This window comes from Tachysurus vachellii, chromosome 18, assembly GCF_030014155.1.
Source record: "Tachysurus vachellii isolate PV-2020 chromosome 18, HZAU_Pvac_v1, whole genome shotgun sequence".
Taxonomy (NCBI): domain Eukaryota; kingdom Metazoa; phylum Chordata; class Actinopteri; order Siluriformes; family Bagridae; genus Tachysurus; species Tachysurus vachellii.
The window spans coordinates 7,155,962-7,177,793 of record NC_083477.1 but is presented as its reverse complement, the minus strand read 5'-3'; the positions used below and the strand labels follow the sequence as shown (position 1 = coordinate 7,177,793).

Below are 21,832 nucleotides of genomic sequence, written 5' to 3'. Positions count from 1 at the left end.
TTTTATGCTCTATGCAAAAGCTATATTTTATGCAGCCAGTGTTTCAGATTAAACATTGTATTATGCAAATTTTGTATTTCTACATTGACAGCAGCTACATTATCACTCTGTGTCTTTTTTTTTTTTTTTTTTTGATTGATTGATTGATATTTGTTTCAAAAGTCATGTCTGTATTTTTTTTCTTATTTTAGTCTAGGACTTGCTGAATATTTGTTGTTGCAGTTAAAATCTTGAATATTTTAGAAATCTGAGTGATATAGAATAGTGATGAATGTACATTCTGTTTTATTGTTATAATTCTTTGATATTTAATCCTGTGTTGCAAATTGTGTAACTATTAAAATTATATTACTAAAATAATCTTTATTTTAAAGATTTATCTTTCTTTATCTTCATTTATAAAGAAGAAATAAATGTTCTTTATTTCAATCGATATTGACCTTCATTAGAAGACACATAGTAAAATGAGATATGATGGTTATTTTCAGACAAATGTTATGGGGAAAAGGAATAAAGGGAATTAAAAGTAATAAACTGAGTCATACAAACATTACGGGATGTTTTATATATATACATATATATATATATATATATATATATATATATATATATATATGTGTGTGTGTGTGTGTGTGTGTGTGTGTGTGTGTGTGTGTGAAACTAACATGTACATATGTTAATGTCAAAGATCTCAAGCCTGGATATTGGTACTACACTATAGTGTAGTACCAACACCCACATAACAATACTGTGTGTGTGTGTGTGTGTGCATTATTAATAGTAAATAAATAATAGTAAATCATCTTCAATAACAAAGTAGATTCCATATAGAAATATACAGATTCATGACTACGTGAATACACTTACAACTGAACTAAACATTGAGAAAAGTGCAAATGTTTGAAGTTACGCTTTTTAATAGATATGTTTAAAATATTAATTTCAGAAGTTTCCCAGAAGATATGAAAGAGTTAACCTGTCTATTGTTCTAAGACAATTATAAAGTCACACAATGGACATCCATGTTACTAGAGAATAGTTATCACAATAAGGGAAGGGTGTGCAAACACTGGCACTAATATTATTTATATTATTAACTATTATGACTAATTTCTGTAATTATTATTTACTACAACTTTGGGGCACAAATATTTTCTTTGCCATTTTCATTTGTATGAAACACTTTTGGTCTCAATTCATGGAAATTGTTTTACAAGACTGTTATGTCATACAGAAATGAGAGATATATGAGACAGAGAGCAGTGACAGAGCTGTAAGTGCTCTATGTAGTGCTTATGTTTTTTAGGAAGCTGATCGCTGATTGGTAAATCATTTGTTTTGACCAAATCTGAGAGCATTTGATTGGCCGGATTGGAGGGACGCCCACAAACACGCAAGGTGGAGATGAATGATATTTTAAAGGCTGGGAGAAAGATGTAGCTGTCAAACAGAGTGTTAAAAAAGAGGGGAAAGATTGGATCTGTGTGTAAAAGTGCACTACTTATGAGTTTTAAAGCTTTGTAGTGTAGGAACTTTGCAGATTATCCCCTTCCCCCGTTCATAAGGATCACACACAAACCATCAATACATGCATCGACTGTGTTTATTTATTAATGAGGTTATGAATGCAGTTAAAAAGCACATTTCGGTTTTATTTGCTTACTCTCCGTTTGGATGTCGTGATCAGTCAGCTCGTGCAACCGGAGAAGCGAAAAGGTTCTTGGCGCTCGAGGTTGGGTGAAAGGAAAGGAAAGGAAAGGAAAGAAAGGAGCAGACGGATGTCTCTCGCTTGCGAAAGAGAAATGTTCGGGTCGGAGCGCGCGCTGACTGGAAAAGGGGGAGAGGGAGAGCGCGCGAGAGCGAGAGAGATGGAGGCGGGGGGAAAAAAAGTCTCGCGGCTCTGCGGGGACTGGAGGAGCCTCGTGCCCTGGACCGGCGGCGCGCGGCTGGCCAACGTTCAACCCTCCCCTCGTTCCACACAAGCAGTTTCCAACCACGCGCGCGCTGCGACAGGTCGAACTCGCCGCCGCCTGTTTCTTCTTCGTCGTCGTCGTCTTCGTCTCAACAACAACAACCGCTGGGTTTTTAACCGCCTGCCTGAGGTAAACTACAGCACAGTTTACATTTACATGTGTTTTTGTTTGTCTTTTACACCCAGATTCCAGACAAAACATTTTTGTTTAGATTATTATTTTTTTTTTAATTTTTATAAAAACACGTTGTCTTCAGACCGACTTGCCTGCTGCAGGGTGTATAAAGTACATTCCGAGGTCGCGTTAGCGAAATTTCCCGTGCGCGAGACACTAACCGCAAAAAAAACCCCCAAAAACAGTTTAATTCAAAAGAGGGTTTTGTTTTTATTTGTACGACCTGATCGTAAAAAAACGTTTTATATAGATAAAACGTGTGAAATCGTTTATCTACACGCTGTGTGAGGACTCCATGAGGCTGTCTGTGCGCGAGCAGAACCGGCCGCCTCCGGTTAGCCATCAGGGAGCTTCGGTTAAATACCTCACCACGGGCTCGTCCTGTCTTTCACTCGCGCGGCTTCTTACAACCGAGAAACCCGAGCTCGTGCTCACACTCGTGTCTCTCTACCATCCGCTGATGTTACAGAAGTAAACCGGGTAAGTTCCTAAGCCACGGCTTGGTGTTTTAACGCGTTTCCCACCTCGACAGCGCGGGTGATTGAGAGCACCGTGAGGTGGAAGCAGCATGGCGGCTCTAGAACAGTCGTCACGCCAGCGATCTGCTCTGAGTCTCGGCTGTTCATTTTTTTCCTTTCGTGTTACGCTTAAAATGTGTGCGTTCGGCTCTTTAAATGAAGAATTTATCACAGATTTTTAAACCAGACACTGCTGAGACTTAGACATCGCGCTTGGAGCTTGGTGACATTTGTTTTTCTTTATTCTTGTCCAAGCCATTAAAGGACCAGCTCCCGAACGCCGCCATACGGCGACCGACACCGCGTTCACTCCGGTTAGTCTCCACGTCAACGGAACGTCGAGGTAACGAGCAGGTTTTACGGTAAGGCTGTAAACGGAACACCCGGAATACTAACAGGGCTTTTTCAGAACCTGCTGGTGTATTTTGTGGTGTTTTAACGAATTACGGCTCCACTGTTTTTCGGTTGAGGAGACCCGAAGCTAGCTAGCTAGCAGGTCCTAGCCGCCTTGCTAGTGTAGGTCAGTGATAGGTCGCTTAGCACGCCATGAATGCTAGCTCGCGTTTTTGTCCATAAATACGTTATTTAAAGTATCGTTTATACAATATAATCGACTTTTATCATCGCAGTGTATGTTACAGTTAATTTAATATTTTCCATATTCACAACTCGTTCGAGCTCCATTTCTGTGTCGGTTCTAAGGAATCTATTGTAAAAGGAAGTTAATGCTGGTTAATTAAAAAAAAACGTTTAAGAAAGTAAAATTCACATTTTTACAATTTCTCTAAAAGAAAATGTGTAGATCGAGCAAACTATCAGGTCGATTTGTGGTATTTGGGCTGATTTCGCCTTCCCTTGGTGTCTGTTTAGAGCTCGACTCAGTCGGGTCGGTTCAGACGTCGCCATTACCGTTACAGCTTCAGTAATGGCAGCGCCTCGCCCTGGAAAATCTGTCGAGTCACTTTGTGGCTAAATCAACCTTTCCACATACAAAACACACAACGTGGTGTTTTCAAACGTCGACTGAAGGTTCAGAAAATTGACTTTTTTTTCCACTCAGTCAAACAAACGGGTCGTGTAATAAACAGCAGCGCGACGCAGAAACCCCCTCCATGGCGGAAGCGGAGCTCCTCGCGCCCCGTTAGCACTGAGGCGGACTCGAGTCTGTGCACGTTGTAGTCATGTCTCCTCACTGGTCTCCGTTCCCGCCTCGACCGAGAGCGAAAGAAAGCGGATCCATTCCGTGATCAGCTGGTCGCCTCCAGCTGCCCGTCCTTCCTCCTTCCGCTGTAACGTTCCCTCCCAGCATCCAGTCTGCTCCGAAAAAACGCCATTCCGCGGCGAGAAACGACCGGTAGGCGAAACGGTCGACGCAAAATGTCCGCAGACTTGTGCATTCTCCCAAAAGCCTTAGTGCGGGGACACAAAATGGAAGATTAGACGGATTTGGTTGCTGTGTTTCGTATCGAGTGCAGAGTTATTTGAGGCAACCGGCTCTGTCTCCTGATGCAGCGTGTAAACGGTTAGGGGCGGCGTAATGAACAACTATTATGTGTTGGGCTGGGTTTTAATTCCACTCCATAGAGTTAAGCCCTCATTCCTTTAGGGTGTTTTATAATGGTTTTTCAAACTGCGTCATATGCCTCAAATCAACCATACAAAATTAGAAGTTAGTCAACGTGTATTTAGATGAAATGCATCCTCACAATTTTTTTAAAAATATATTTATTTTATTATTTGAAACTATATCTCCAAAAATTACACGAATGCATGTTTTTTAAAAGGTTGAAACTGAATTGAAAATTTTATTGGGTCTTTTTCTGGGGTCCAAGCCTGTTTGGGTTTAAAGTAGCGACCTTTTGGTTATTTATTTATGCAGGATTTGGTTAGGATTTCCCTCACTTAGTTTATTTTGGCAGGAGAGAACGATGGTGGTGCACGCCAACAAAAAAGAGTGGTCAGTTGCAAGAGAGACGTCTAGCACCCTCAATTGGACTGTTTTTCAGGCAACGTTTTTGGTAGATCTGTGCATCTGAAACGAGTCGAGAAAGTGCTGCAGAACATGTACGTTATTGTTCATTTATATTTTTGTGTTTCTAGAAGTGATATTCAAAAATGAATGGAGGCATGGATTCCACCAGTAAAGAGCCAGGTAAGATATTGTTGTCAGTTCACAGGTTTTTAGTGTTGCTTCGAGGAATGTGCATCTATTTTCTGCATGCAAATTGTAACCCCAACCTTAACTCTTCACAGTTGTAGTTTGGGCCCAGGATGATTTACTGAAACTCTTGGATTGCATGAAAGTGAATCTGCCAGAGAAGGACCTGACCAAGTATAAAACAACTGAAGCTCATCTTGACTGGGGAAAAGTTGCTTTTAACACGTACTCAGCTGAGATGTGCAAACAGAAGTGGCTTGAGGTCTCAAGAGAGGTGAGGATTGTGTCATTCACTGGATAACATGGGGGGGGGGGATATACTAGAAAATAGTAATGATTTCCTTCATCGGGGCATATTGTAATCTAACTTTAGCAACTAGAAAGAGGTGTAGATAAATTTCCATGTAACTTTTGTCACTGTTTTCTTTTTTCAGATCCGTAAATTCCGCACATTGACAGAGTTAATTGTGGATGCTCAAGACTACATCAAGAATCCTTATAAAGGAAAAAAACTGAAGGTAATTCGATGTTTTCTGCTTTCTACAGAATTCCTAAACGTCTTAGCAACATTATTCCCTGGAGAAACAGAGCATGTGGGGGTTTTATACATATGTCATGTAATTGTTTTAACATGTCTAACTTCTCCAATGAGTTTTTGACATTGAACACTTGATTGTTATAAAACAGCTCCTTTGTGTGCTGCTAAATTTACACTCCACATTTTAATCACTTTAGCATGTGTAATTTTTAATTAGGGTTTGTAAACAAAAAAAAAAAAAAACATTAGCTTTGTTTTCGTTCTTTCACCAGAAACACCCAGACTTCCCTAAGAAGCCACTGACCCCATACTTCCGCTTCTTCATGGAAAAGAGAGCAAAGTATGCTAAACTTCACCCTGAGATGAGCAATCTGGACCTTACAAAGATCCTTTCCAAAAAGTACAAGGAGCTGCCTGAACGTAAAAAGGTGCAAGGACATGATTACATGCACTGATGTTTATTGGAGAGACTTTTTAGGCATCTGTTTCTAGAATACAATGTTAATACTAATAGTTTGTAAGATTACATTTTCTATTTGAATTACAAAACTGAAATTTGCTTATTTTCTTTTTTCAGGAGAAATATGTGAATGATTTTCTTAAAGAAAAGGAAACTTTTGAAATTAACATGTCAAAATTCAGGTAAGTGGACATGTCTGTAAAATAATTAATGAAAAGCAATTTCTTTTAGAGATGTTTAGATTTGTTTATGCCTGTGTCTGGGTTGTGTTCTTCAGTTTTTATGATTTTAAGGGTTATCTATTTATTTAGGGAAGATCATCCAGACCTGCTGGAGAACACGGGCAAGAAAGCGTCCAATGTACCAGAGAAACCTATGACTCCACAGCAGCTGTGGTACAACCATGAGAAAAGAGCTTATCTCAAAATTCACCCTGAGGTAATTTCCATCGACCCATCCCTTCATACCGTATTAGTATTTTAGTTAATTAACTCAGATACCATTTGTTATATGCGCATGATTGTAAAGCGTTGGATATTGTGTTTCATTGTCCAGGCCACAACCAAAGACATTAAAGACAGTCTGGGGAAAAAGTGGACACAGCTTCCAGATAAAAAGAGATTGAAGTGGATCACTAAATCTCTGGAGCAACATAAGCAGTATGAGGTGCGAGCAGCTTGAGTATCCACTTACTGTTTGAATTAATTCAGATGCACAAGTGCTTTAAATGATTATCAGCAATGTGTGTTGTCTTGCTTATTTCATGTATGCATATATTTTTGAACTTTTTGGCTTTATACTTGCACATCAATAAACATCAACAAAAGCTATACATAAGCTACATTTTGGACCAGTTCTGGGTTGTAAAGCTGTGAACCCTACAATTTGTTTAGGAGATAATGCGGGAGTTCATTCAACAACACCCGCAACTGAACCTGACGGAAGACAATATCGTCAAGACCACTTTGACAAAAGCAGAAAGACAGCTGAAGGACAAGTTTGATGGGCGACCAGGCAAACCCCCATCGTAAGTATGCAGAATTCCATTGAGAATGTATGATCGTCGTTGTCTTGGGCTGCAGATTATCTGGATTGTTTGTCATTTAGTGTAGGAAATTGCAGTAGTTGGTAGATCCAAATTTGCGTTCATTATCTTTCTTCGTTACTCTGTAACATTTTCTGATAATCACTCTTCTATTGATTTCTCATGCTGTCCCTCTAGGAACGGTTACTCTCTGTTCTGTGCTGAGCTTATGTCTGGCATGAAGGATGTTCCAAGCACTGAGCGCATGGTCATGTGCAGTCAGCGCTGGAAACTGCTCAAACAGAACGAGAAAGACGCCTATCAAAAACGCTGTGAGCAGGTCAGAGAGTAATTTACAGAATACATCAGACTGCTCACATACAAGACCCGCAGTGCAAACAATGTACTGATATAATGAATAGCTCTGTGTACCAAGTTATCTAAATGTACATACCCTATTAGAAACTGATTTATTTTAAAGCAAAACTCAGCGTTTGCACTCATCTTTCATGACCTTTTACTTTTTTTTTTATTTCAGAAAAAGAAAGAATATGAAGTTGAGATGAACCGATTCCTGTGTGTAAGTGATAATCCATTTATTTATTTTTGTTTGTTTATTTATTCATTTATTAATGAATTGATTCATTTATTTATTTCAATGAAACATTTTGTAAATTTGCGTTTTAATATTCTCTGTTCTGCAGAGCATTTCAGAGGAAGAACAGCAGAGAATCTTGTCAGAGCAAAAGATGGTCGGATTTAAAAAATCCACTGGTGTTACCGCCCCCGGTTCCAAAAAGAGCTCTAAAGCAAAGGTCAGTGTATTTATCTATATCTTGCCTTCTATGCATAATTCTGTCTTTTGTTATCCTTTGTGGTTTATGTTTATCATTTTCCCTTTGTGCCTTATGTAAACAGAGTAGTCCTGTTAAACCAAAGCGACCAATCTCTGCCATGTTTATATTTGCTGAGGAAAAGAGGCCGAAACTTCAGCAGGAGAGGCCTGACTTGTCTGATAGTGAACTAACTAGACTTCTGGCCCGAATGTGGAATGACCTCTCAGACAAGAAGAAGGTAACATGTTGCATGAAAAAGAACAGCAATTGATTATGCTGGAACCGTCAGCAACAGATTTTATTGCATGGTTTTTCTGCAGCTATACAGCTTCTGCAGCCATACAGTTAGTCTTGACAATAGACAGTAATCAAATATAATGTTTATATAAGGCACTTAATTACCTTTAAACCATACTTTAAACCATCCATAAAATCAAGTATACTCAAAGTATCTTACAGCATCACTGTACAGGTTTTCACCCGTGGAACTCTATCTTACAGGAAAAATACAAGAACTTGGAGGCAGTGCTGAAGGCAGAGTCAGAGAAACGAGGGAAAGATGAGCAAAGCAAACTGCCGGATCCACCAAAGACTGCACAGGAAATTTGGCAGCACAGTGTCATTGGTGATTACTTGGCCAGGTTTAAGGTAGAAATATGTAGTCTTTTTTTTTCTTCAACTAGAGGTATGATTTATGTCATAGATTTGTCCTAAAACCTTACTTTCTGTCAATTTCCTCTCTTTTTTTTTTTTTTTTTGGTAGAACGACCGATCAAAGGCACAAAAAACCATGGAGGCAGCTTGGACCACTATGGAAAAGAAAGAGAAAATCATGTGGATCAAAAAGGCTGCAGAGGACCAGAAGAGATATGAAGTAAGCAAGACTTGCTTAAAGTTTAATTAGACTAACTTATGTTATGTAGAAAGTTATGATTACTAACTTTAACACAATCATTCTTCACAAAATAAGGTCTCTAGTAAGCATCTTAATCTTGGAAAATGTTATTCGTGTTCACGTTTCGACAGTTATTTTGACAGTTTAACTACTTGAGAAATTAAGCTTCATGATGTACTCGATTATTTATGCAGAATTTGAAAGTAACAACGTAGTTTCCTGTCTATTTCCTGTCAGAGAGAACTTAGTGAGATGCGCTCTCCTGCTGGTGTGGTTGCCTCTGGGAAGAAGATAAAATTTGAAGGAGAGCCTAAAAAGCCACCATCGTAAGTATTTATGGATTGTGTTTTGTAATATAGTCATCAGCTGTTGAATATCAGCTATTTAAGACTGACTCTGTCACTGATGTTTAAATTTTGTTCTTTCAGAAACGGCTACCAGAAGTTTTCTCAGGAAATGCTCTCTAATGGGGAGCTGAACCATCTGCCCATGAAAGAGCGTATGACTGAAATCGGTGGCCGTTGGCAGAGCCTTCCGCAGAAGGAGAAAGACTGCTACAAGAAAATTGCAGAGGAGAAACAGAGGCAATACAAAGTGCAGCTTGAACAGTGGCTAGCGGTACTTCCTTCTCCCATGTTTTCAGTTTCAAATGTGGGGTTGGCAATTACTAGGATTATTAAACACTTAACATTTATCATATTCCAGTGGCCATGAATAAAATATCTACTAATGCTTCTGTGCTGCCTCTTTAAATGGGAGAGAAAAATGATCAGAAAAGGTGTGAACTATCAGCATCTAACAAATCACAAGGAAGCAAATCCACTTGCCTGTCAGTCGTGTTCCATGTTAGATTAGAAAGCTCATTTAGGCATTCCAACTTGGATAGCATGCGATTTGAACTTCAAAACCACTGTCAAATATACTTGCCTACCTGAAATATGTGCTAGGTGGTGGAACATTAAGGGATTGCTTAAAACAGATATTGAGCAGTCAGTCTTATTGTATATCATTCATTTTGGTGGATGTTGCACTGAATGATAATCATTTTTTACAGAGCGTATCCTCTCAAGTGAGAACTGCGTATAAGGAATACAATACCTTGGTAAGTTAGTAATAACCCTTTTTGGTATACTTGTCTTTCTAGTCTCTTTGCTGACCTTCTCATTGGACTACATTCTTTTCTTTTTTCTCTCCTTTTTAGAAAAGGAGAAGCACAAGTAAACCAGGTGGTACCCGTGCTAAACAGAAAGCCAAGCCTAAGACCTCAGTAAGTACCTCAACATTCTTATTAATAAATATCTTTCGTAGGATGATGAAATACCAGTGATGCAACATTTGTCTTATTTTTACAATATATAGGATGAAGAGGAGGAAGATGAAGAGGAGGAGGAGAAGGAGTCTGAGGAGGGATCATCCAGTGCAGAGGAGAGTGAAGAAGGGGATGATGAAGAAGATGAAGATGATGATGATGTGAGAAATCTAGAATTATGAATTGGTATTCTGTTATATTTACAAGCCCCAAGCAATAAATTGCTGGGTTTTTAAAACATTATTGTAATAGAAGAAAAAAATTCTTGCATGATGAATAATTTGTTTAAAAAAAAAAAAAAAAAGAATCTGTTGCTTTTGTGTATGTTAGTTCTGTTGCTTTTGTGTATGTTAGCTGAATGTGTGCTTTTGTGTGTTAGTTTTGCATAAACTTGTGAAAAGGAAAACCTGCTGATTTTTTTAGATTTATGTATTACAGAATGAGGAAGAGGATGAAGAGGCAGAGGATAAGGAGAATAAATCTGAGAGCAGCAGCAGTGCATCCAGCTCAGAGGATTCCTCTGACTCTGACCCCGAGTGAGGGGGAGCTGGAGCAGTGCAAGCCCACAGACTGCCACAGACCCTGTGAACTGAGCCATGAGGCAGAGCCTTGGTCCAGCAGTGCACTCCTCCAGCCACCATGGGGAGTTTTCCACTGCACCATCTCGTCCATTTGCATCTCTCACACGCCTTCCTTTTGCTTTAGCCTTTTCCTCACCTCATCTACTTGCCTGGCTGAGCTTGCCTGATGAGTTTATTGAGGACTGAGAGGATTTCTAAATTCCCCATGGGTAACACACAATTGTAACTTTAGTCAAAGATAAATGATCCCATGTGAGTGATTTATATTTTAAGATCTTTGAGGATTTCAAACCTTTTTCTTACCATCACATTTTGTGGCATTGTTTTGAAGGGTTATTTGAAGGAAAAGTATGGGTTCTTTTCCAGTCTTTTTTAGGGGAATCAGGGACCCATGAGCCAAAGAATCTTGTAGCTCAGTGGGTTTCTCTGAGGAGTTGAAGTGAAACAAATGATTCTCCTCTCTAGTCTAATCTACATCACTTTTTTCCTTTTTTTTTAATGTTTTTTTTTTTTCCCCTGTCCTGCTGTAGTGGTGTAATTTTGCTTTTTGGTTCATTATGTGGTAACTTTAGGAACAGTGAAGTGATTTATTTTTTTGAATGCCAGTCCATGTGGATTGCATGTAAATAAGCCACCCATCTCTGGTGCTTTTTAGGTGTTGGCGCTTGAATCTCCTCCATCCATGTTTTCTGTTTTCCCTCCTTTTGTATAAATGGCAGAGATTCCTTTTTTGTTGTTGTTGGATTTTAACAATTCTCAAGTAATTGCTTTAAAGTCTTTAAAATAAAAAATAAAATAGCCAAAATATTATATTTTGCCCAGATGTGGTACAGTTTTGAGAGGAATCTCCTCCCCGAAATCAAATTATTACTTAGGGATTGTAATTGGTTTTGGTTTGTTTAGTCCAACTTTTTTCCTATTTAGCTTTATTTATTTTAATTTGTTTTTCAGGGCTACACATTTTCTTTTTAAAAATAGTTTGTTTTTTAAATATATTGCTTTATTTTAAATGTCTAGTATGTATTTGATTTTTTTTTCTTGCACTTATCTCAAACAGCCTCATCTGCTGACGGTCCTCTCGGTGTCTCCTTCCCTTTAACCTATTTGAATTTTTTTTATAGTTACTGATGCATTCTGATACGCACCAGCTCAAGGAATGTAAACAAATGGTTTATTTAACAGAGGAGAGGTCCTTTATGTTCTGTATATATGAACAGTATGGGGTAGCTGTTTTTTTTTTCCCCTTTTATTTGTGCCCTGCGTTTGGAAAAAGAAAAAAAAATGCATAAACATTTTAAGATGTTGCTAGTTTTTGAGCTGTGTGAGCACACCACTCAGATCACTTTCACTGTTTTATGCCCCAACACAACATTATAGGAGGCCCAGAGTTGTTGCGTCTGTTCCCCTCTGAATGAACAAGACGTGATGATGTGTGTCTATATATCTATCTTCTTAAATGAAACCGCTTATTTATGACATTTGTTGAGGAGCATAGCAGCTATGGAACCCACTGTAGATTTGGCAATAGGATTAGAATTGATGAGATTGGTGTGGATGGATCTGGTTCACTGCTGTTGTATGGTAATTGTAAATATAATTTTTTTTTTTTTTTTTTTTTTTTTTTAATTTTTATTGAGTGACCATGGTTTAATTTGTATTCTCATTTGACCAAGCTTCCCTATGCGCTGCTTGCAGCAGCCACTGGTCTGGATTAGTTTGTCATTTGCTCTGAGGAGGAAAATTTTAAATTTGTTTTAGTTTTTATACCCCTCAGCTATTTGTTTATTTGTAGAAATGGCAAAAAAAAACATGAAATTTGTACTGCTAATTTGGAACATTTGGATGTTTTCTATAGTCAGAGGTGTTCTATTCCTGGAATATACCATTTGAACAAATAAAACTGTCTTTAGCAAAATGTCTGACTGTTTTTTTTTTTATTTTTTTAAACATTGTCTTTATAAATTATTTAAATCCGTAATCTATTTTTTTCCCCCTTGAATGTAATTCAGGAATCGGCGTTGTCGTGATCGGTAGCTGATTAGTGATGTCTTGCGTCTGTCAAAATGGCTGCACTTTGTTATCATCATCCCATGTTTTAAATATTCAGCGGCTTTTTCATCCATATAGTAGATATTTGTGTATAAATATATACTTAGTAAACTATCACTGTATGTATTGTAGCTTGCTGAGGTGTTGAAAAACCTGCTTGAAGGACCGGTGCTGAAGTTGGTGGTAGGTTTAATGTTATTAATTTTTTGTTGCATATTCGACAATAAACCCGATAGCGTTACAAACCTCAGTAACTGTTGCACTTTTGTTGCCTGTTGTAGTAAATTGTTATTATTGACCGTGTTAGTTACTAATGGAACACTGTTTAGGTCTTGTTTGACCTCACTGGTTTGCGATACTGACTAAGCTAACAGCTAGCTGTTCCTGTCTGAATTCACCTGTTCGTAGCGAGATGTTTACATATTCATTTTAATTGCTAACAAAGATTCAGGAAAATAATGCTTTGAAATGTTATATTTGTCACGGTGAGCTAAGAAAGTCTGTAGTTTCTTAATATAAGCCGCTGGTTGTGGTCGTATTTCCTGTTAGCAATGTGATAAATTACCTAATTTTGTAGCTAAACACTCAGCAAACATGTTAATAATAAAAATGCAAAAATAGCCAGTGATGTGATTTCCAGTTGGTAAAGTCAACCAGTAAGGAGAGCTTCTTTTCTTCCACGTTTCCACCGTGAATTAAGTTAATTGAAATATATTACAAAAATAAAAATGGTTTTGAAGTTTAATATACTCCCAATTTTTTTATATATATATATTTTGTTCATGTTTACTGCTGAGAAAATTCAGCTTAATCTGACCTATTAAAACTGGTGAAACTAACAGACCATCTGTGTACCTCATTTCTAGCTTCCTAATGACTTGAATAACTTCAGTAATAAATGATAGCTTTATATTTACAACATTTCTTTTTAAAATACACACAGAGTGTTAAGTGCCTTGCTTACAGGCCCCAGAGTGGCAGAGCTGGGATTTGAACCTACAGCCTATCGAGCGCCAATAGCTTAACCACTGCACTATCACTATCACTATCCCTAAGAATAATGTGTCTAGAAAAGTTTATTTCTAAGAATGAAATGGCAATATTCTTTCTACCAGGGCTTAAGATGAGGCCAATGGTGTACCAGTTAGACCAGTTCATTAGTAGCTGGTATAACCATGCTGTGTTTTTCTGCAACTGTTTAATTTAATTTAAGAGCCTTATCCTGAGAGGCTACAATCTATTAAATATGCTTTGTTTCTGCATGTTATTTTTCTCTATAGTGTGGCTATCCACCCGCTGTTTAACCCATTAACTATGCCGGTTGTCCTACAATAGCCGTTGCAAATGAAAATGGATGATATGTCACTGTCAGGCCTGGATAACACCAAGCTAGAGGTAAACTTGTTCTTATTGTTCAAACAACTAAAATCAACTAAACCAAGTAAGTGCCTTCTCCAAGCTGAGATCCTGTCTTTGTCTTTCTTTAGGCCTTGGCTCATGACATCTACTCAGACTTGGTGGAAGATGCATGTTTGGGGCTTTGCTTCGAAGTGCACCGAGCCGTCAAGCAAGGCTACTTTTTCCTGGATGAAACGGACCAAGAAAGCATGAAGGATTTTGGTGAGTGGAAAAGTCATTCTTAACATTAGAAGTCTTTAACCTTTTTCTGGGATTTGTACAGGGGCCCTGAAACTCTTTGCAGCAAGGCACCCCTTCAGCTATGAAAAAAATCCACTGAACCATTTTATTTTTTCAACATAATGCAGTTATCCGAATATTAGACACAGTATTAAAATATGGTTGTCTTGTATCTTAAAAAAATATATTTTTATCCAGGCCTTGGGGCAGTAAGTTTTACCAAATATGAAACCTTTGTGACCCAGGCATTAATTAACTGCTTAAAAAGTAGAATTCATTTTCATTCATTCATATTTACATTTATTTAAAATTTCTGAATAGGGAAATGTGAATGGAAACATCAGAAGTATCAAGATTATGTGAGCACTTTTTGAACATTAGAACATAACAGATTCAGTCCCTGATCTTGCACTGCTCCACAAGAGTTTGCCAACTCTCCATGTTTGTCTCTGCACTTCAGTCCGGTTCATACGTGTTTAACGAGAAGTCATTATATGAAGACAGATTTCTTTTTTCTTTGTTCTTCTGTCCTGTAGAAATCGTGGACCAGCCAGGAGTAGACATATTCGGGCAAGTGTACAACCAGTGGAAGAATAAGGAGTGTGTGTGTCCCAATTGTAACAGGAGCATAGCAGCCTCGCGATTCGCCCCTCACCTGGAGAAATGCTTGGGAATGGGGCGCAACAGCAGCCGCATCGCCAGCCGCAGGTCAGTTCATCTTACATCCTTCTGTTCAGGTCAAATTGTATTTGTCACAAAAGAGAAATCTGGTTTACAATTTACAACTTGTACAATTTTACAAGTTACGCAGCAGACACAAGAGTGAATAGAAACCTGTTTTCATTTCACCGACTGCAGACACCAGTTCAGACTTCAAACCTGAAAAATCAAAATGACACATTTTTTCATTAACATTAAATGTAGCTGTTTAGCAAAGCTGCGTTTGCAACAGGCATCAAGTCCTAGACTATATTTTATGGAAACTGCATGAATGTGATTTTTCACCTAAGTATACTGGTAAAATGTTAAGTGTTATTGAACGCAATAGTAATAAGCAATAGTTTAATTATTCATCATAGCTCAATCACATCCCATCTCCATAGTCTTTCTTAGATATAAAAGTCATCGCTGTTTATCTTTAAAGCACAAATTCCGTCCCTTTTGCCATTATATGCATCTTGCTTGTCTTTAGGATAGCCAGCAGCAACAACACCAGCAAGTCAGAAAGTGACCAAGAGGACAATGATGACATCAATGACAACGACTGGTCATATGGTTCAGAAAAGAAACGTGAGCTGACTTTGTTCGGTCTTTTGTTTGAGCGATGATTTCATTATAAATTGAAGCCATTAAAAAATGACTTTTGCTGGTTTAATCTTTGTTTGTTTGATCTTGTTCTTTGCAGCAAAGAAGAGGAAGTCAGACAAGGTATTAAAATGATCTGAAATGTTTTGTCAGATTTGGTCAATTAGTGTCTTAAAGAAATTTGTTCTGCTGCACACATTTAGACAGTTCTGTCTACGTGCTTTGGTACAAATAATTCTGAATTTTTACTTCTAATTCCACAGAATCCAAATTCCCCCAGAAGGTCCAAGTCTCTGAAGCATAAAAATGGTGAGTTGAAATATTTTTAGGATATGTCCTTTTATAAACGATTGTACCACACTGCTGTTCCTGATTCTGTTTCATCAGAAGTCTGTTAATCTTCAATAATCAAGGATCATAAAACTTTTTTTAAAATGTAAAAATGTGCCGGAAAGACGATGCGATTTAACGGCTTTCAGAAAATTATATCTATATCTTTTCCTCCACAGGAGAACTCAGCAGTACCGTAAATCCTGACCTTTACAAGGTATTTTAATGGATCTTGTTACACACACTGTTGCTGCTGATGCACTATGCTGCTGTATATTGTACAAAAGCATAATATTGCACAATACTGTTATTTGCACTACTACGCACTCTCACACTTTATGTACATTACTGATCTGTCATATATTCTGTATTCCTATTTAAAACTCGTACTGTCTATATTGTCTCACATTGTCTGTATTGTCATGTATAGTCTGTTTTCTCTTGTATAGTCTGTTTTGTCTTGTATACAGTAGTCCAAGCTTAAATGTATAGTATAGTGTTATTTATGTCTGTACTTTTGAGAGTAACAAACAGCTCAACCAAATTCCTTGTGTGTGTCAACACACTTGGCCAATAAACCTGATTCTGATTCTGATTGTTTGTGTTGTTCTTACCTAGTTTTTATTGATGTGCCGTGAGTTTGACTGCTCTGTTCTATTTTGCCCTTCTATAGTACAACTTCAGTTCTGGGATCAGTTATGAGACTTTGGGGCCAGAAGAGCTCAGATTTCTTCTGACTACGGTAACTTTTACAGCTGTTAAGGAAGAATGGCTGATTTCAGCAGGTCTATCAATGTGCTACATACCAAGAGATGTGATGTAAAGCTTGTTTGAGTTTTCTGAGTTGAGATAAAGACTAACAGGTGTGTTGCTAACAGAGGTTTTTCTCTTCTCAGCAATGTGGGGTGGTATCAGAGCACACGAAAAAGATGTGCACACGGTAAGTGAGACACTCGTCATGTAACACAACTTTCCTTATGTAAAAGAGCCACATGCTCTAACAAAATGGACAAAAAAAAGTCTAAAAGTTATTAAGTTCACTATCAGTAATAGGACCACTGAATAGAGAGCAAGAAACTAGAAATGCCTCTTTGCCAGAGATACGTGAACACTCAAGCACAAGTAAATGTATTTAAGTTCTAATAAGTGGTTTTGTATATGAGGAAGGCCTCATGACCCATTAACTGTAACATGAAAATTATCCATTACATCATGGAGCTTGAATAAAACGTTCAGGTTCTTGAGAAGAAAAGAATCAACTCGGTTCCACTATCAAAATGCGTTGGGCAACTCATTTGTAATGAGTGTTACATTGACTTCAGTGAGTTCTGTGAGCACAAATATGTGGAAGTACGGAAGTGGTTGGCTTCACATGTTGCAGAGGAAGCATGTGCTTGCCCCAGGATGGTAGCTGTCATGCGATAGGAGAGAGTTAGTTAATGGGTGAGAATCAACAAAAACAAAAAAGGTGGGGTGATATTTCACAATCTCATCCTAAAGTATTGGAACGCAACGCTAATACTGCTCTGTTTTGCTATACACTGTAGACAACTGAATTTGTGGTTGATTAGATGATAGATCAGAATCTCAGTTTTTTCTGTCCTAATTTTTCCACTTAGATGTTAAACAACTAAGAACATGGGATCTTTGGTGGGAGACCATTTAATTTTTAAATGCAAATGCAACAGGGCTCACCAGGGCAACAAGAAACACCTCAGTCGCACGTTCCAATATTTCTGATCACTTTAAAAAACGGATGGGTTCTAAACATTTTAAATCTAGATTGAAATATAATGAATTGAAAGCCAGGTGTATCATTCTGACCTGATGTATCATATTCATCTTCTGGTTTTAAACCAGATGACTTTAAAAGTCTTTAGTGCACAGCACAAACAAAAGAAGTGGCCTTGCCTTGAGAGGACTTTATATTACATCTGATACTTTTTTGTGCTTATAGTAGTATTATAGTAGTATTGTTAAAATTTCTTTAAAAAAAAAACTATGCTTTAGAAAATGCTTTAAAAACCTTATGTATGTATGAAAAATATTTTTAACAAAGGTGGGGACCACAGATACATATAAGGTCAGTGTACTATTGTGTAGATTCTGTGCGCGTGTGTGTGTGCTTGTGTGTATAAATGTTTACTAAGATCTAGGGCTCTGTGATTTTGCATGTCATGTAATGACATGATCTTTTTCATTTGTGTAAATGGAAATGATCGTGTCCATGTTGGGACTGATATTATGGAACACAAGTGGCAACTCAATATGAACTTTAATTTATTTCTTAATACAAAAGATTCTGAGAGGACAATTTAATCTGCTCTATTATTCATTCGGCTTATCTTTTATTTTCCAAAATTTGACAAAACTAATGCATTTCCATTCTGATTGGAGAATCATTCTTTTTTCAATTGGACAGGACAAGGTTGTTTTAAAGCACTGCCTGTTGTTCATACTGTGGGACTCCATAGGTCTCTGCCAGCACCCAAGACTGGTCCTAACCGCTAATATCTAACCTGAGGTCTCCCTGTGGCATCCTGTTGGTTGCTGGCAAAGTCTGGGTCCTCAGGCAGTGTGTGTGATGCAGTGCATAATGCCACGTTGTGTCCTGGCAGGTCCCAGCGCTGTCCCCAGCACACGGACGAGCAGAGGAGGGCAGTCAGAGTTTTCCTCCTGGGGCCGTCCGCGTGAGTTTCACCCTCCCTCCCTGACTTAATGGCCTTCAGGCTTAAAAAGTCTCAGTGTACAATTTGGAAAGCTGCTCACTTCCTCTTGTTTTTTTTTCCTGCATTCAAACATTTTTTTATGTTGAAATATGTTTAGGTCGATCATGTGGTGCTTTGGTTAAGCCTAAACTATTTCAAATGACCTCTGTGCTCTGTGTCGTGAAAATCCCTAAAGAGCAAGTGGAAGTGATGGCCTTGTTTCTGAATTGAGATCTGTCCCTCTCTCACATCTACATCCCCTCTTCCTTTGCTCCTCTTTCTCCCATTATACTTTCACTGCTCCCCACGGTTAGATACAGTATGTATCTAGGACACATATGTCTAGGACATACATGCATAGCTCAGTTATTAGCAGTTATATCCAATTATCAGCACAGTGTAAGCTGAACTCACCTGTTACCCTGTAATCTGTGCAAAGCATGAAGAGTGAAGACCTGCACAAACAGCTCACATGTAAACAATAGACTATTAATGCTTCTGTAACTAGTAGCTGAATATTTGTTCCTTCAGTAGTATTTCACATTTATACAGTGGAAACAATACACCATGCTCTATGTAAGGAATAAAACATTATTGGGACTGCTGTTAAAGAACAATAATTAAGGACAATTATCTAAAAATAACAACACATCCCGAAGGGTTTTATTCCTCTTATACCACCGCAGTTCACCAGCAAATACATTTTGTTCTTTATTAAGAAAAGTACTTCCTGCTGCTTAACATTTAAAATTGTGGAACGTCTACGAAACAAGTTCCTAATATAAAATCATTCCCTTTCCAGACTCTCATATTTCCCCCTCTTAAGAAAGTTAATGTTAATAAGACACATTAATAGTGGAGCTTTTCAAGTTAGCAAGACATCTGGAAGCTCAAACTCTTTAGTACGGTCGAAAAAATGACGACACTGGAGATTGCTACCATGAATATTTAACATCGTACAGAAAGCTTCACCATATCTGTAACTGTTTTCATTTCTAAATAACTTGTTTTCTTATTCTGTTTATTTTTAGCCGTATGTTGGACATTTGGGGGACAAAGTTAGGGAGGCCAGATTAAGATGGTTTGGACATGTTCAGAGGAGGGAGAGTGAGTATATTGGTAGGAGAATGTTGGACATGGAGCTGCCAGGCAGGAGGCAAAGAGGAAGGCCAAAGAGGAGGTATATGGATGTAATTAATGAGGATATGAAGCTAGTGGGTGCAAGTGTTGAGGATGCAGAAGATAGGGATAGGTGGAGAGAGATGATTCGCTGTGGCGACCCCTGAAGGGAAAAGCCGAAAGAAGAAGTATGCAGAGCAGCGTCCATCATTCCCGAATTAGCTACTATATAAACACTAAAATATGAGAACAAGCACATGAATGTTGTTATTTTTGATCAATGTGCAAGTCTAGAAATAACAGCAGACTTAACGTATATATTATAACTGCTAACATAATTCATATTATTCTTTTTATTTTTTCACCGTTATCTGTTTACATACTTTGAGTCTGTAGTGATCTCGGCCTGTTGGTTGACAGATCCACACTGCCAGACCCTGAGTCGGTGCTGGAAAATGATGGGTATGACACTCCTGATGGACAGCTCATCATGTCCCGCCTCCAATGGGATGGCTCATCTGACATTTCACCTTCAGACTCTGCCTCCTCCAAAGCCAGTAAGTAATTCATACTCAGAATACACAATAAAATGAACATATGGTTTGAACATTTATTTATTCAATTAACAAACCATGGTATGATTGTCGGTCCCAGGCTGGTTTGAGTGTTGCTATACCTGATCTCCTGGGCAGACTCTGGGAAATGTAGAATTTAACAGTTTGCTGTATAAATACAGGCTCATTATTATTGAAATACATTACAGAATACTAAACCTCTTAAGTATAATTGATATGCAGTTAAAAATTTAGTTCACTTAAACACTCCAACACTCTGTATTAACATGATACCGACCCATGTACGCATCATCAGTTGTCCTGTAATGAATCTTTCCATTCTGTTTTGTTCTCATTCTCTCAGGTACCAATAACTCAGATTCTAAAAGACCTAAGAAAAAGAAGAAGCCTAGCTCTCTACTCGTGAGTAGTGCTGGAGTGTGTGAGAGGGAAAAAGGAGGAGAACGAGAAAGAGGAGGAGGAACAGCAGGAGGAGGTGGAGGAGGAGTAAGCAGCAGCAGTGTGATTGGAATGGGTGGAGCAGGCACAAGCAGTAGTGGCAACTCCCAGAGTACACTTGCCTTGTCAAATCGGAAGAAGAGACCAAGACCTCCACCTCCACCAGCCCCCAATATTTACGATGACCTGAACTAAAAGAGAAAACACAAACTTCCCCATGATCGTTATACTGATTTTTATTTTATTATAACTGATTTCAGAGCAGGATGTTTGTTTTTTTTTTGCATATGTGTGTCATCTTGGGGTTTAAGCTGAATTGTGATTGGTATAAATTTGCTATAGCATCATCTATACTACGGTGATGTGTGTGTGTGTGTGTAGTAGATGCTTTTGAATAACGGTTATGCTTCAAACAACACACAATGATTTTGCTGCATCGAGGTTTCAGAACAGTTACTGCTTCCTGCTAAATAATGCTCTTTTGATAATCACTGTTGAAGCTTCAGGCCAAATTATGCTATTTCAATCAACACACTTATTTTCCACTGCCTCCTGGTAAAATATTTCTCAGTACATGTTGCACTATTTATTTACAGTGTATAATTTAGTCTGTCATTGTTCCTTGTGTGGTCTACATATGCGCTTCTGTCTCTGAATGTTGTGTTTTTGGATCTTGAGAGCATTTGTTACGTCCTGATTTATTTTACACTGAACTGAACTGCTAAGAAATAAGCACTTATTCTTGAGTAACAAAAGATGCACTTATCTTATTTACTGTTTAATACAGTAAATAAGGACTTATTGCTTTTTAAAGTGGATTTATTTTGTCATCTTTTATTTTTGTAATTTGTGCAGATTTAAAGCCTTTGCAAAATGTTTCTGTGGTGGAGGGAAAAAAGATGCCACTATTACTATTACTGTACATAGGAAGTTGTGCTGTGTGTATAGATATGTTGTAATTTTAGTGCTGGCATCAGCACTCTGCTGAACATCATGTGGTATTGTGATTAAAGCCTGGTGTGTCTCAGGACCACTTCTCACCTAGAATGTGTCTTTCGTCTCAAATTTTGAGACTTCTTTTGTTTCTAGACAAATAGCATCAACAGCCATTAGTGTTGTAAGGCAAAGAGATGTAACTCACGAACATGTCAATTTAAACTGTTTAAACTATTAAAAAAGTCTGAGTAGCTATAAATAGTCATGA

The 21,832-nt window shown here is 38.0% G+C and overlaps 2 protein-coding genes across 5 annotated transcripts; both read left to right on the top strand.

Moving 5' to 3' along the window:
* Window positions 1–1,559: 1,559 nt before the first annotated feature.
* ubtf (upstream binding transcription factor) lies at window positions 1,560–12,381 on the top strand. Of its 3 annotated transcripts, none has more exons than XM_060893341.1 (21): window positions 1,560–2,102; window positions 4,766–4,817; window positions 4,919–5,097; window positions 5,258–5,341; window positions 5,634–5,789; window positions 5,939–6,003; window positions 6,133–6,259; window positions 6,377–6,487; window positions 6,715–6,848; window positions 7,044–7,185; window positions 7,384–7,425; window positions 7,550–7,660; window positions 7,764–7,919; window positions 8,183–8,329; window positions 8,445–8,555; window positions 8,814–8,902; window positions 9,005–9,194; window positions 9,631–9,678; window positions 9,778–9,843; window positions 9,936–10,043; window positions 10,324–12,381. In XM_060893341.1, the coding sequence occupies exons 2-21, from the start codon at window positions 4,781–4,783 to the stop codon at window positions 10,423–10,425; spliced, it is 2,205 nt and encodes a 734-aa protein (XP_060749324.1). In that variant the 5' UTR covers window positions 1,560–2,102; window positions 4,766–4,780; the 3' UTR covers window positions 10,426–12,381. The 3 variants fall into 3 exon arrangements, with proteins under 3 accessions (XP_060749324.1, XP_060749322.1, XP_060749323.1); XM_060893339.1 differs by having other exon boundaries at window positions 1,561–2,102; window positions 9,936–10,046; XM_060893340.1 differs by lacking the exon at window positions 1,560–2,102 and adding an exon at window positions 2,422–2,627 and having other exon boundaries at window positions 9,936–10,046.
* Window positions 12,382–12,509: 128 nt separating this feature from the next.
* atxn7l3a (ataxin 7 like 3a) lies at window positions 12,510–21,675 on the top strand. Of its 2 annotated transcripts, XM_060891815.1 has the most exons (13): window positions 12,510–12,698; window positions 13,796–13,910; window positions 14,003–14,135; window positions 14,690–14,861; window positions 15,346–15,443; window positions 15,559–15,581; window positions 15,722–15,767; window positions 15,968–16,005; window positions 16,462–16,530; window positions 16,685–16,728; window positions 18,407–18,478; window positions 20,036–20,172; window positions 20,534–21,675. In XM_060891815.1, the coding sequence occupies exons 2-13, from the start codon at window positions 13,860–13,862 to the stop codon at window positions 20,821–20,823; spliced, it is 1,173 nt and encodes a 390-aa protein (XP_060747798.1). In that variant the 5' UTR covers window positions 12,510–12,698; window positions 13,796–13,859; the 3' UTR covers window positions 20,824–21,675. The 2 variants fall into 2 exon arrangements, with proteins under 2 accessions (XP_060747798.1, XP_060747799.1); XM_060891816.1 differs by lacking the exon at window positions 18,407–18,478.
* The last annotated feature ends 157 nt before the right edge of the window (window positions 21,676–21,832 follow it).

Excerpts from the sequence above, each read along its gene's own strand:
- ubtf (XM_060893339.1), top strand. The coding sequence starts at position 4,781 with ATGAATGGAGGCATGGATTCCACCAGTAAAGAGCCAG. Across the intron at positions 8,330-8,444 it reads ATTACTTGGCCAGGTTTAAG|AACGACCGATCAAAGGCACA; the intron begins GTAGAAATATGT and ends TTTTTTTGGTAG. Across the intron at positions 9,679-9,777 it reads ATAAGGAATACAATACCTTG|AAAAGGAGAAGCACAAGTAA; the intron begins GTAAGTTAGTAA and ends TCTCCTTTTTAG.
- atxn7l3a (XM_060891815.1), top strand. The coding sequence starts at position 13,860 with ATGAAAATGGATGATATGTCACTGTCAGGCCTGGATAACACCAAGCTA. Across the intron at positions 14,136-14,689 it reads AGAAAGCATGAAGGATTTTG|AAATCGTGGACCAGCCAGGA; the intron begins GTGAGTGGAAAA and ends TCTGTCCTGTAG. Across the intron at positions 16,006-16,461 it reads TAAATCCTGACCTTTACAAG|TACAACTTCAGTTCTGGGAT; the intron begins GTATTTTAATGG and ends GCCCTTCTATAG.